Source organism: Eucalyptus grandis, chromosome 1, assembly GCF_016545825.1.
Source record: "Eucalyptus grandis isolate ANBG69807.140 chromosome 1, ASM1654582v1, whole genome shotgun sequence".
Taxonomy (NCBI): Eukaryota; Viridiplantae; Streptophyta; class Magnoliopsida; order Myrtales; family Myrtaceae; genus Eucalyptus; species Eucalyptus grandis.
In genome coordinates, this window is record NC_052612.1 from 41,950,403 (window position 1) to 41,963,738 (window position 13,336).

The window sequence follows — 13,336 nt, forward strand, 5'->3', positions numbered from 1 at the left end:
ATGGCTTATGCAACACTCGGGGTAACACTGACCCGAATATGCTTAAGCTCGACACTGAACACCACCTCTGATGCTGACAAAATCGTCAGCTTGCCGGGACAGCCCGAGGTCAGCTTCGGCCAGTATGCAGGGTACATCGCCGTAGATGAGAAGCAACAGAGAGCTCTCTTCTATTACTTCACCAAAGCCAAAGCCGATTTGGCTTCGAAGCCTCTCGTACTTTGGCACAACGGAGGTAAAACCATCTGAACTGAATTCGAGTGAATGATGGTGAGAAATGAAATGAGCATGTTGAAAAACACTGGAGTTTGCTTTTGGGTTGGGTTGGCACTTTGCAGGGCCTGGTTGTTCATCCACTGGAGTTGGTGCTTTCTGTGAACATGGACCATTCAAGCCCGGTGGAGATGTGTTCCTGAAAAATGACTATAGGTGGAATAACAGTCAGCGTAAATTCCCTTAACAAAGGCGGGGAAAAAAAAGTTGAGCGTATACTCTTAGCAGCTTGAACGCATTTGAACAAGTTGTCTCTCGTTGCAAAAGCTTAAATCGATAGGAGATTGAATTGGACCTTGTGTCAAATATATTATTTTCAAGCATGAATGTGAGATTGATTGCATTCACTACATCAGAGATTCTGTACCTGGCTAATGCTTGCATTTTTCAATTTATTTGCAGAAGCAAACATGTTGTACCTGGAATATCCTGCAGGAGTTGGTTTCTCCTACTCTGTCAATACTTCTTATTATAACTCTGTCGACGACAAGATGACAGGTTATTTTCCTTGCAAATTGCAATATACTTTTAATAACTAAAAAGTGCAGCGATGATCTAGAGAAGTAACCTAAAGTTGAATTTAAGTACTAATACCAGCTAAACAATGCTTCCACATTTCAGCAATCCACAATGTCGCATTCCTCCGCAGCTGGTTGGAAAAGTTCCCAGAACACAATGAGAGAGATTAATTCATCACGGGAGAGAACTGTGCAGGTGTACTAGTGATTTAGATTTAGGGTGCGTTTGGTAACGTTTCTATCCAAAATTATTTCAGGGAACAAAAATAAAAATATATTTCTATTCCGGAGAACAATTTTTGAACAGAAGAACGCATTTGGTAAACTTGTATAATTTTTTTGTTTCTTTTAATTTTTTTAATTTTTTAATTTTTAATTTTTCCTTTTTTTTTTTTCTTTGTTCTTCCTTTTGGCCGGTCGTCGCTTTAGCCATGGCCGGCGACCGGCCAACGAGGGCCGATGGCCTTGCCCAGCCACGGCGACGTTCCAACGAGGTTGCCGGCCCTCGACGGCCGGTCGCCAAGAAGAAGAAAAGAAGAAGAAAAGAAAGAGAAGGAAAAAATAGGAGAGAGAAAAATTGTTTCTCGAAAGTGTTCCCGGGCTTGTTTCTGTTCCCGGAAACAAAAAAAATCTATTTTTTTTGTTCCCGGGAACAAAAGTGTAAACAAATGTGATTCTATTCTTTTTTTGTTCCTTGAAACAAAAGAACAGAAATTGTGTTCCGGATAACAAAAAAAGAACACAAAGGCCCTTAGTGAACACCAATTTGCGTGGTTGAGTGAATCAGAAGTTCCATGACTGCAGAAGTTTAACTTCTATCTAATTTCACTCATTCCAGGTTGCTATGTTCCACAACTTGCAATGCTCATCGTGCAGTCCAAGTTGTTCAATTTGAAGGGAATTGCCGTGAGTTTGACAGAAAAATCCGCAAACTTCAATCGGCATGTCCCGTTCATTAGATTATTACTGACTGAGATGAATGAATCTTATGCTTGCATGAGATAGGGAATCCACTTCTGGAGTTCAGCACCGATTTCAACTCACGGGAGGAGTTTTTATGGTCTCATGGATTGGTATCAGACGCAACCTACGAAAGTTTCAACACAGTATGTAATACTCTCAAATTCGCAGACAAGCACAAAGCGGCCCCCTAACCCCTGTGTGCTCTCGTGTTGCCAGCGAAGCATCAAGGGAAATAAGCAGATTCATTGACGCGTACGGTGTCACTCTTGATGTTTGCTTGTAGACAGTTTCTTCACAGTGCTCGGTTTTGAACAAACTGGTGAGCCTCTTCATCCATTCTGATGGACTTTATCATTTTCCCCCTTCACAGCCTTTTGAATTTTTGTGATTATGCTGCTTCCAGCAAGAAACAGAGAACACAGATGTATGTGTAGAAGACGAAACCCTCAAGTACTTGAACAGGAAAGAAGTGCAGGAGGCTCTGCATGCTCGGCTCGTTGGAATCTCTACGTGGACAGTTTGCAGCGAGTAATGATCGACTTGACTCATTGGGAGCTTTATTTTCTAGAGCCACAAGTCCATAGCTAAACGACACAGTCACTAATCTTGATGAGTCTTGTCGGAGTATATCCACTTTTCCCGATTTCCAGACAAGATTCTCCGTAACCTTGTTGCGTTAATGGGACAATATGCCTCCCAAAATTAATTGATTTAAATAACTTAGATGATCCAAAAGTCCATTTATGACGTGGTTCCTTCAGAACTTTCAATTGACTAGTCCTTAATCCTTTCGTTCTTTGACTTGGGTTCTTCCTTAAATGACATGCTTCTTTGTCTGAATTCCCTCATAGTTCTTGTGTGCTACAGGGTTCCCAAATATGATATGCAAAATCTGGGGATATCCGCCATTTCGATTTTGGGGGAATTAATGAAGTCAGGAATCCGCGTTTTAGTTTACAGGTAAGCAAACGATAGAGCATTCTTTAGACTTGGTATATCACTTCCTTTTGCATAAGGAACAACAATGACGTTGGTTTGATTTTTCGTTAAAAAATATCGACAGCGGGGATCAAAATTCTGCTGTTCCATTAATCGGAACGAGGACTCTTGTGAATAACTTAGCAAAGCAATTTGGACTGAACACAACTGTGCTTTTCAGAGTCTGCTTTGAGGAAAGACTGGTCGGCTCACTAAATAACTTTCATAAACATCAGTCCGCTGCTTGATTTTAATAGGTAATTGACGAAACTGAGGCCCTTCTCTTAATTTTTCACAAGTTGCTGGGTGGACGCCAGTGTATGGAGATATATGGTCATATGCAACAATCAAAGGGGCGTCTCATGAAGCGCTATTTTTGCAGCCAGCAAGATCGCTAGTGTTGTTCAGCTCGTTTCTGGGAGGGAGGCCATTGCCAGAAGGGCTTTTGTCCGAGTTTGCCATGGAAAAACATAATTTGATTGCATCCGATTTATTGTCTAGACTTACACAAACAACTGGTTATTCAAGGCTTAGTCCATCGACAAGTTAAGTGAGTCTGATAGGCTTTCACTAAAGAAGGTTCAAAGTGAAAGCTACCTATCTTGATGTGGTGTATTTCAATAGGCATGCTCAGAGTCCTTTGAGTCAAAAATGTTTTGTTGATCCATTAATGTGGGGGGTTGTTATAATTATGGTTAATGGATCAACGAAAATCAATAAATTAAGATATGTCTTTTCTATTCACGTATCTATTGAATTCATGAATATCCTAGATTCATGTATCTTTTAGTTCATATTTTTATTGAGTTCATGAATCTCTTGAATTCACATTTCTTTGAATTCATGAATTTCTTGGATTTACGTATCTCTTTATTCATGAATTTCATGGATACATGCATCTATTTAATTCATGTATCTCTTCTATACATGAACTAAAAAGCTCGATGAATAGATAGGAGCATAGAGCTTCATTATAGTTTTTTTTTTCGACTCGATTCCAAAAAGGCTTTGATATACTTTTCTACTCTTTTGATTTTTTTTTGGGTGTGCCAGTTCAATTGAATGATTCGACTGAGTCCTGTTTGCATAGTGCTAATCCAAACAAGTTTGAGGTGTTGTATCTTGGGAGGCATAATTCGTGAATTTGCAAAGCACCATTGACAGGAACTAATCGCCTTAAGGAAATTCGAATATTCATACCTCACCTCCATTACATTGATATTTTGATTACAACAAATAATTTTGTTTTCTCTTGATTAATTTCCAAAAAAGCCAAGGCCCGAGCACCAACTCCAAGGGATGAACAACCATGCCCTGCAAAATGCCAACCCAATGCAAAAGCAAACTCTAGTGTTTTTCAACAAGCTCATTTCATTTCTCACCACCATTCACTCGAATTCAGTACAGATGGTTTTACCTCCGTTGAATCGAAGCGCGAGAGACTTTAAAGCCAGGTCGGCTTCAGCTTCAGCTTCAGCAAAGTAATAGAAGAGAGCTCTATGTTGCTTCTCATCCACGAGGATGTACCCTACATACTAGTTGAAGCTAACCTTGGGTTGCCTTGGCAAGCTGATTGATTTTGTCAACTTGAGATAGTGTTCAGTGTCGAGCTTGAGCATTCCGCATGTCTGGGTCACTGTTACTATTAAGATATGTCTCAAGTTTAAGCTCGATGTGAAAGTTTTGAATATTCCGAATTGGATATGTTGCGGACATTTGAAATCGAGCAAAGAAGATCCGAATATCAACTTCCCAAATTTGAATGTGTTGGAGAGTTTGGTTGCTAATATAGGAAAGTCCAACTTTGACTAGGACTTTGCATTTTGTTTAAAACATACAGAGATATGTTTTGAATAAAATCATTTAAGATAGGAAATAGAATCCTATGAGAAGTTGGAAAAAAAAAAGGGTCTCACTTATATATATATATATAGACTTGTGGCCATGAATGGAAGATAGTTGATCGTGAAGAATTGGTCTTGAAGCGCCGTTTAGTCGTCGAGTGCTTGTGAGGGATTTTTCTTTGTCATTCTTGTCCGTGAATTACATCCAAGAAAGATTAGTGTTTGTAGCCAATTAAATCTTGTGGTAAGATTTGCGTATAATTCCTTCGTGAGATTGAGATATTATTTTTGAGGAATTTCGAGGCTAAACACTGCGTGCATTATTAGGTGTAATTGGGGCTTGGGAAACACTGTGAGAGTGTTTTAGTGACTCGAGTGTGTAATCTCATTGTATCGCTTGATTTATAGTGAAATTCGTTGCTGCTCTCCCCGTTGACGTAGGTCTTTACGACTGAACCATGTAAATCTGGTGTCCAATTTATTTTCTTCATCTGTCTATATTATCGTTCGATTGCTTGCCTTTTCGTAACAAGTAGTATCAGAGCCAGGTTTGGCTAAGTTGAAGTGAATCGATGGCGGCAGAAGAAGTAAAAGTGAGAATCGACAGATTTGATGGGAGGGATTTTAGTTTCTGGAAGATGCAGATTAAAAATTATCTTTATCAGATGAAACTGCACTTGCCCTTATTTAGGGAGAAACTAGAGACGATGAAGCAAGTTGATTAAGATTTGCTTGATAGACGAGCTATGGGTGTTATTCGATTAACGTTGGCTCGTAACGTCGCGTTTAACATCTTGAAGGAGAAGACCACTGCTGATTTGATGCAAGCCCTATCAGATATGTATGAGAAGCCCTTTGCGATCAACAAGGTTTATTTGATGTGACATCTATTTAATTTGAAGATGAGTGAAGGTGCGTCAGTTGCAAATCATATCAATGAATTCAATGTGATTGTTAGTCAATTGAGTTCAGTTGAGATTGATTTTAAAGATGAGGTATGTGCTTTAATTTGTTATCCTCATTGCCTGATAGTTGGAATATTACTGTTACTTCTGTTAGTAATTCCTCTAGGTCAACAAGTTTGACATTTGATGGGGTTCGAAATTTCATTCTGAGAGAGGATATTCGTAGAATAGAATCTGGCGAACCTATATATGCTACTTTAGTAGGTGAAAATAGAGAAAGAACTAGCACACGTGTTAGCGGGAACATGAACAGATGTAGTCAGTTTAGGATTGCTGATGTTATTTGTTGGAGCTATGGCAAGAGGGGGCATCTTAGAAGAGACTGTTTTAAGCTGAAAAATGAAAAGGGTAAGGGAATTAGAGCTGAGTCTACACATAATGTTGCCGCTGTAGCTGAGAATGATTCTGATGGTGCTAATTATGTCTTGTTTGTCACTGATTATTCATCGTTTGATAGATGGATTATGGATTATGGTTGTTCTTTTCATGTCACACGAAATGAAAACTGGTTTATCACTTATCAGTGCACGAGTAGTGGTAAAGTCTAGTTAGGGAACAATGCTGAGTGCCATGTTGTGGGTGTTGGTGATGTTAAAATCAGGATGCATGATGGCATTGTAAGGACATTGACTGGAGTAAGACACATTCTAGAATTGAAAAAGAACTTAATTAAGACACATTCTAAAATTGAAAAAGAACTTAATTTCTTTGGATGCCTTAGATTTAGCTGGTTACAGGTATTTTTCAAAAGGTGGAGTTCTAAAGATTGTTCAAGGTGCCCTAATGATAATGAAAGGAATCAAGCACAGAGGCTTGTATAAACTTCAAGGTGAGATAGTGACAAATTTCGCTACGGAGACGTCGGATGCATCTGTTCGAGAGTCTTTTGACTGCTCGAGGAAGACCTGGATGTTTGTGCCAATGCACAAGTTTGATGCTGGTGTCAAGATCACGCAATTAAGAGCTTTGATCGAGACGAAGACTGGTAAGTTGATCAAGCATGTGCGGACTGACAATAACATGGAGTTCTACTCGAAGCTGGCAAATAAATTTTGCATGAAATAGGGCATAGTGAAATACCGCACTAGTGTTAATAAATCATAACAATTTGCAGAATTGATTAGTAGAATATTACTAGAGATGGCCCGAAAAATTATCTCTAGTGCTAGTATTGCTAGGAGAATCCTAACTAATGTAATTAGTACGATAAGCTGCCTAGTGAATAGATCCCCATCAACTGCTATTGAATAGAGGACTCCTGAAGAAGTGTGGTTAGGTAACGTTATTGGTTATTCTATTATTAGAATGTTTGGTTGACCATGTTATTTTCAAGTGAGTGATGGTAAGCTCGATTGGAGGGCAAGGTACATATTCCATGGCTATGCACAAGGTGAGTGGGGCGATCGGTTGTGGTGCCTAGATATAAATTCACTCGTTAATAGCAGAAAAGTTACCCTTGATAAGTCTCCGATACTTCTGGCTAGGAGTGTTTGTGGCAGTGTTAATACGGATCTGGACAGTGTTCAGCTTGAAATGGAGTTGCAACCAGAAACTCCTAAGGTAGCGAGTATGAGTACTAGCAAAGTAATTGACACAAATGGTGCCTATAGTGAGGTGGAGCCTATAGAGCCAATAGTTGCTATAACTGCTAAAATTAACAAGGTTCGTATTCGATCTCCTAATAAATATGGATGTAACAATGATTTTGCTTTATCTGCTATTAAGGAGGTTGCGTTGAAAAATCCTTGCGGAGCAGTTAAAAGTGCATGTGGAGTTGGTATTCTGATGAGATCCTCGGTTATGGCGAAGTTCAAGCGACGCTTGGACTTGTATAATATCAGTGGCGGTTGAGCCCATCGAGGGCTATGGGAAAGTAGCGGCAGCGTTTGAATTTTTGCGAAACGATTGTGACTTGATTCAAACGTCAAGCCAAGGTGGAGATTGTTAAGATATGTCTCGAGTTTAAGCCCGATGTGAAAGTTTTAAATATTCTGAATTGGATATGTTGCAGACATTTGAAATCGAGCAAAGAAGATCCGAATATCAACTTCCCAAATTTGAATATGCATTAGAGAGTCTGGCTGCTAAAATAGGAAAGTCCAACTTTGACTAGGACTTGGATTTTGTTTAAAACATACAGAGATATGTTTTGGATAAAATCGTTTAAGATAGGAAATAAAATCCTATGATAAGTTAGCAAAAGAATAAGGGTCTCACTTATATATATATAGACTTGTGGTCATGGATGGAAGATAGTTGATTGTGAAGAATTGGTCTTGAAGCGCCGTTTAGTCATCGAGTGCTTGTGAGGGATTTTTCTTTGTCATTCTTGTCCTGAATTATATCCAAGAAAGATTAGTGTTTGTAGCCAATTAAATCTTGTGGTAAGATTTGCGTGTAATTCCTTCGTGAGATTGAGAGATTATTTTTGAGGAATTTCGAGGCTAAACACTGCGTGCATTATTGGGTGTAATTGAGGCTTGGAAACACCGAGAGAGTGTTTAAGTGACTCGAGTGTGTAATCTCCTTATATCGCTTGATTTATAGTGAAATTCGCTGCTGCTCTCCCCGTGGACATAGGTCTTTACGACTGAACCACGTAAATCTGGTGTCCGATTTATTTTCTTTATCTGTTTATATTATTGTTCAATCGCTCGCATTTTCGCAACAGTTACGCTAAGGGTTGCTGCCATAAGCCATGGCACTAGTTGCGGATGCATCACGAGTGAGCGAGAGAGAGAGTGAGTAAAGAAAATACTGAAGGAACAAACAAGTGGAGAATTTTTGGGTGGAAACGGGAAGTTCGACTACCATGCACAAATCTCCAGTTTCACATCTGTTCTTTTTTATATTTATTTTGCATCATTGTTTTCGGGAAGACCCATTTTTTTCTTATTGACCACGTCAGTGCTTTTAAGGATAAGCGCATGATTTTTTATTTCTTTTTTGTGTTGAAGAGCTAAGACTTTTATGTGAAACAGACATGACATGATGTGTTATGCTAGCGTCTCGTGCGAGGACCTGCCGCCTCGTGTTTAGATAGGAAATGATTTTTTTTTTTTTTTTGCCAACTAGATGGAAAGTAATTTATGTGCTCGAGACTTTTAATGTTTTTCTTATTTCGGATTTCAAAGGTTCAAACACATGCTGTGGTAAAAATCAACAACTTTGAATAGATAAGAAGATGCTTCTTGCCAACTCTTAGAAGAATACAAAGATGTCGCGCTTTTCAAAGTTGGAAAATCTCACAATCTATGCGATTTGTCCACATCCCTTTGTCTAAATAAGAGATTCGGTAATAGATCTAGTCTTAGAAAGTGACGATAATCCGTAATGCACATGGTCATTTTTTGGTCATATAATATTATACATTTCTCAATAATAATAAGGCATATTCCTGGCCATATATGTTTAAACAACACAAATGTGAATTGATGTAGACATATTATTAATTAATTTGGCTTGGTCAAGAAATTCAATTGTCTATTCAAGAATAAGAACGGTCCCGATTTTTGCTTTCAATCATTCTATTATCATAGAATAGTTATATAGTTTAATTCAGTCCATGAATAATTGACCTCAAAACATGATTTAATGTTCGAGATGTCTATTAAAAAAAATTAACCTAAGGTCTTGCACATTGTGTGTGGATAAGAATATTGGAAAATATTGAAATTTGTGAAAAATGATATTTGTAAGTTCGTTCCACTTCGGATATATAGTTCTGAATTGATTTACAATTACAAAAAGGTTATTGTATAACCGAAAGATGAGATCTCTTGAAATTATCGACAACTATGTTGAACTCACATTAAGGAATGATAATAATATCCACGAACGTGAAAGGAGCAAACAAAGATATAAATACCTAGAAGGGACATATACATCCGCCATTTATTGAGTGCTCAAGGTAAGTTAAGATTGACCAAAAAAAAAAAAAAAACGGTAAGTTAAGAAAAAGGGCCACGTGTCGCCTAGTTGTTGCACCACGTGTCAAGACCTCATATTTCTACCTTTTAGCACCACGTCACATTTATTATATTAGATAATCCAGGCTCTTTATCGAAGATGCCTCTGTGGACCTCATGCTTTAGTAGGCAGTGATTTCCCTTTCAAGAATGGGGTGAAGAGCTGCAACGACCTCTCCGGTTGCGTGGCCGGGGCAGTGTGCGAAGCTCCTTTAATGGTCGCGAACGCCAACTTGCCGTACTCTTGCGTGTATCCAGCAACCTGTAATCATTGATCGCCGAGTATCAAATGTGTGAACAATTCATGACACATGTCTGTGATTCGGCGTCACACTGAACAATTTCAACATCTATCTGTCTAGATGGAAGGGACATCAGAACACAAAACTGATTTTCCTTAAGTGAGAAATATATAGATTGACCTGCTTGCTAGTGAACCAAGCTCTGTAGGACAAAGTTGTCTTCCGTTTCAGCACCTTGGTTGCTAAGGCGTCGACCATAGTCCGAGTTCCGAGGAAGGGGACGACTGCATCTAGATCCCCACTGCCACAAATCACAAGAAAGAAAGATGATCGATCACAATATTATCTGTCAGTTAAATGTGATCTTATTGTAAAAGCCAATCAATCTTAGAGGAATATTTGATGATACACCTGTAAACAAGGACTCGGAGACCGGACTTGACCAGTTCTCCCAAGATTGGGATCATACTTATATACCGGTCCTCAAATCTGAAGTTTTCATTGATATCACTGCAGAGGAACAGAACAGATTAATCAGCGAATAGATGCTAATCTTCTCAACACTTGCCTAACCGATAGTGATAGTAATAGCATTTGCATAAAATCCTTTTGTGGTTCTCCCTATGCGCCTGATACCATGATTAGAACAACATATGACAGAAGAAGCTCGTGCTGTTTGATGATTGATAACATATTTTCAATCAATCCGAGTTCATCATTTTCCTAGTTGATTCTTTAGCGAGAAAGTTTCCTCTGAAGAAGAATTGAGTGAGCTCAAAAGAATTGCTGATTCTAATTTTACTTCTACTATAACAAGTTGCAATGCTATGCCGCTATTTTCGGGGAGAGGCAAAAGGAGAGCAGCGTAAGTACTCGCTGCACGTGTTCCAGTGTCCAACTCCGACAAGCTTGGCGTGGAGTGCAATCTGTACGTCTTTACGGTTAAAGTACTTAATGACATCCTGCTCTTCGCAGGGATCTTTAGTGTCCAAAAGGCTCTGTATGCAAAATACAAAATGTGGAGAAAAGTTGAATGAGCTTCTGGAACATTGATATAGGAGTTCTATCTAGCAGTTACTAATTCGAAATTGGGTCTTGGTCTCGCTCTCACCTGATAGTTGATCAAGTCTTCTGATGGAAGGGAGGATGGCAATGAATGCCCTGAGGTAAGCATCTTATAGAAAATGTTCCAACTTTGATTGCCCCGATGTTAGGCAGAGGTCCGCAAGGATATCGTACTGGTCGATTGCATTGGTATCATTAAGTTCTTTCGCTACCTTTAGCACAACATATGCACACTCAGAAGTCAGAGCCTTCGATCTGATTTCACCCAAGAGCCGAGTGAGGTTACAGACATTTTGAAAGAGCAGCTCGGATTGGTCTGATATGATCCCGTGGGACCAGTAAAATGTGGTCGGGGTGTTCGTGTCGACTTCATAATCCAATAAAGGATTACCAATCTGCAAATTGTGGGCAAATGAGTAGTCAAATTGGAGGGCAAAAAGCGGAATAATAGTCAATAAGGGCTTTAGGAGTCTCCTGGAATCGATTCTTTTTATTGAATAGATCTGATCATAATTTCGAATATGCAATTCAAAGGGATCAAATAGGAAATGACACTCTGAATTATGGAACTGTTAATGAAAAAAAGTACACTCACCGCTATGCCCTTTAAATTGATCTCCACCTTGGATTTGACAATGAGCTGTGCAAGTTCAGGCACATAGTGACCTGGGTACAGAAAACGATCAAGTCATCAATTTTCCGGTTGGCTTCTTTAGATCTGCTCTTGAAGTCTTGAAATAGGTACATGTCTAAATAATATGCAGGTAAGTTCGCCTAAATAGTGGAATTTAACTAGACAGACTCCATAATTCGAAATTAATTCACTCAATCCGATCAGATTAATATCTACGTGAACAACTGAGAATGTACCTGCATAACTTTCCCCAGTGATGAAGAAGTCTCTCCCTTTGTACTGCGGGTATTTGGTGAACCAGTGCTGCAGGAACACTAGATTGTCTTGTGCTATAGTAGAAGTGAAACCATTTATCAGTAGCATTTACAGTGTCCACGGTGTAAGGTATCTGTAGTGATTACAATCATATATAACCAAAGCTTCATTTCTCTTTTCCATCAAATAGCAAAGCTGATCATATACCTGTTATATTGTCAGTAATACCCTTGTAAAATGACTGACTAGTCGAGTAAGAAAAGCCGACTCCTGCCGGAGACTCCAGGTATAGGAGATTGGCCACTGCAACATTTAGCCAATTCAGTTGTCAAATTTCCAGGGAATGCAAACGAAAGGTTGCTGATAAGGAAGCATTAGCTTATATCTCCTCACTGACAAGCACTTAATCAGTGTCATATAAAAAAAAAGTCATGATATCTTTGTTCTATTTACAATAATGAAGTGGCTCTTAATCAATGATAGCACGTTTTGCTTGTTTATTGAATATCTGGTTGCTACCCCATATGAACATAGACAAGAAAAAAGTTTGTCATATCAGCTAATTGATTTGAATTCAAAAAGTAACATATACCTTTGTTCCAGCTGTAATCTCTTTTCACCAGACCCCCTCCCTTCACTTCGAAAGGGCCATGCTCAATGAAAGCTCCATACCCCAAAGAAGAACAGCCAGGCCCTACATTAGGAGAAAAGAAAAGGAGAGGCAAGACAAAGTATCAAAATAATTGAATATATTGTCTATACCTGCTTAACAGATCAAAATGCATAATGATTAAGATTTGATGTTCATTCTGCTGCTATAATTGGAGGAAGTGCATAGTAGTATTGCATTTGTTTCATAAATTGTGCTTTGATCCTTCAGTCAGAGAATGAAGGACAAGAGAACTTTACGGAGGAGACAACATTGATTTTTTCGTAAGTGATGGGGATCCGCAGTTTAGTTACCTCCATTTAGCCAGAGAACAAGAGGCTTAGAGGCAGGGCTTGTCTCTGCTTCCACAAAGTAGTAAAAGAGAGCTCTTGGTGGGTGGTCACCCACTGTGATATAACCTGAATAGTGGCTGAAACCACCACTCGGTTGACCGGGCAAGCTCAGGATTTTATCGGATAGAGATGTCACAGGCTTGCATGCCTGCATGAGGATTGAGCAGGTGATCACTGTTAGGATGAGCCATGGCTGAGACATAATTGCTTGAGAGTGAGTGAGTGGGTTGCTGGTTTCTTACTTTGCTCCTGGAGCCTGGAGGTCGGTTGCTATTTATAGAGACGAAAAAGAGGAAGGACCAAGGGTATATTGACTTTTTGTTCACGTTAAAAGACGCATTAAAGAAAAAACAAAATATCCTAAGAATCATGCATACTCATGCGTCCTAGCTAATGGTGCAACACATGCCAAATCATCTGTGATCTATTCGAGGTCGGTTGGTTCCTTTTTCGGATTCTAGTGACAAACAAGTCGAGCTCAAGCTCGAGCAGCAACTCACTCGTTCAGATTGAACAGCTTCAGCTCGTTTCGGGATAGACGAAACTTTTGACACATTAGTTGGAGATTAAAGTAAAATTTGTTGGAGAAATCCTCTTGAAGTGTTTTAAAGTTGACAAAACGTTTCCAT

At 39.1% G+C, this 13,336-nt stretch overlaps 1 protein-coding gene and 1 pseudogene across 1 annotated transcript; one reads left to right on the plus strand and one right to left on the minus strand.

Annotated features, from left to right (window-relative positions):
- LOC104414317 lies at positions 1 to 7,560 on the plus strand (annotated as a pseudogene).
- Positions 7,561 to 9,576: 2,016 nt separating this feature from the next.
- LOC104414326 (serine carboxypeptidase-like 45) lies at positions 9,577 to 12,926 on the minus strand. Its single transcript, XM_039299295.1, has 10 exons — positions 12,669 to 12,926; positions 12,298 to 12,399; positions 11,913 to 12,008; positions 11,687 to 11,779; positions 11,412 to 11,482; positions 10,946 to 11,211; positions 10,625 to 10,792; positions 10,163 to 10,261; positions 9,932 to 10,052; positions 9,577 to 9,771 (listed from the first exon to the last, which is right to left on the minus strand). Exons 1-10 carry the CDS (start codon positions 12,907 to 12,909, stop codon positions 9,625 to 9,627), a joined length of 1,404 nt encoding a protein of 467 aa, XP_039155229.1. The 5' UTR covers positions 12,910 to 12,926; the 3' UTR covers positions 9,577 to 9,624.
- Between the last annotated feature and the right edge of the window lie 410 nt (positions 12,927 to 13,336).

Bases quoted from the DNA above. Each gene is read 5' to 3' on its own strand.
- LOC104414326 (XM_039299295.1), bottom strand. From the start codon at position 12,909: ATGTCTCAGCCATGGCTCATCCTAACAGTGATCACCTGCTCAATCCTC. The intron at 12,400-12,668 runs GTAACTAAACTG...CTCCTAATGTAG, and splicing joins TGTTCTCTGGCTAAATGGAG to GGCCTGGCTGTTCTTCTTTG. The intron at 11,780-11,912 runs GTATATGATCAG...CTTCTACTATAG, and splicing joins TATTACTGACAATATAACAG to CACAAGACAATCTAGTGTTC.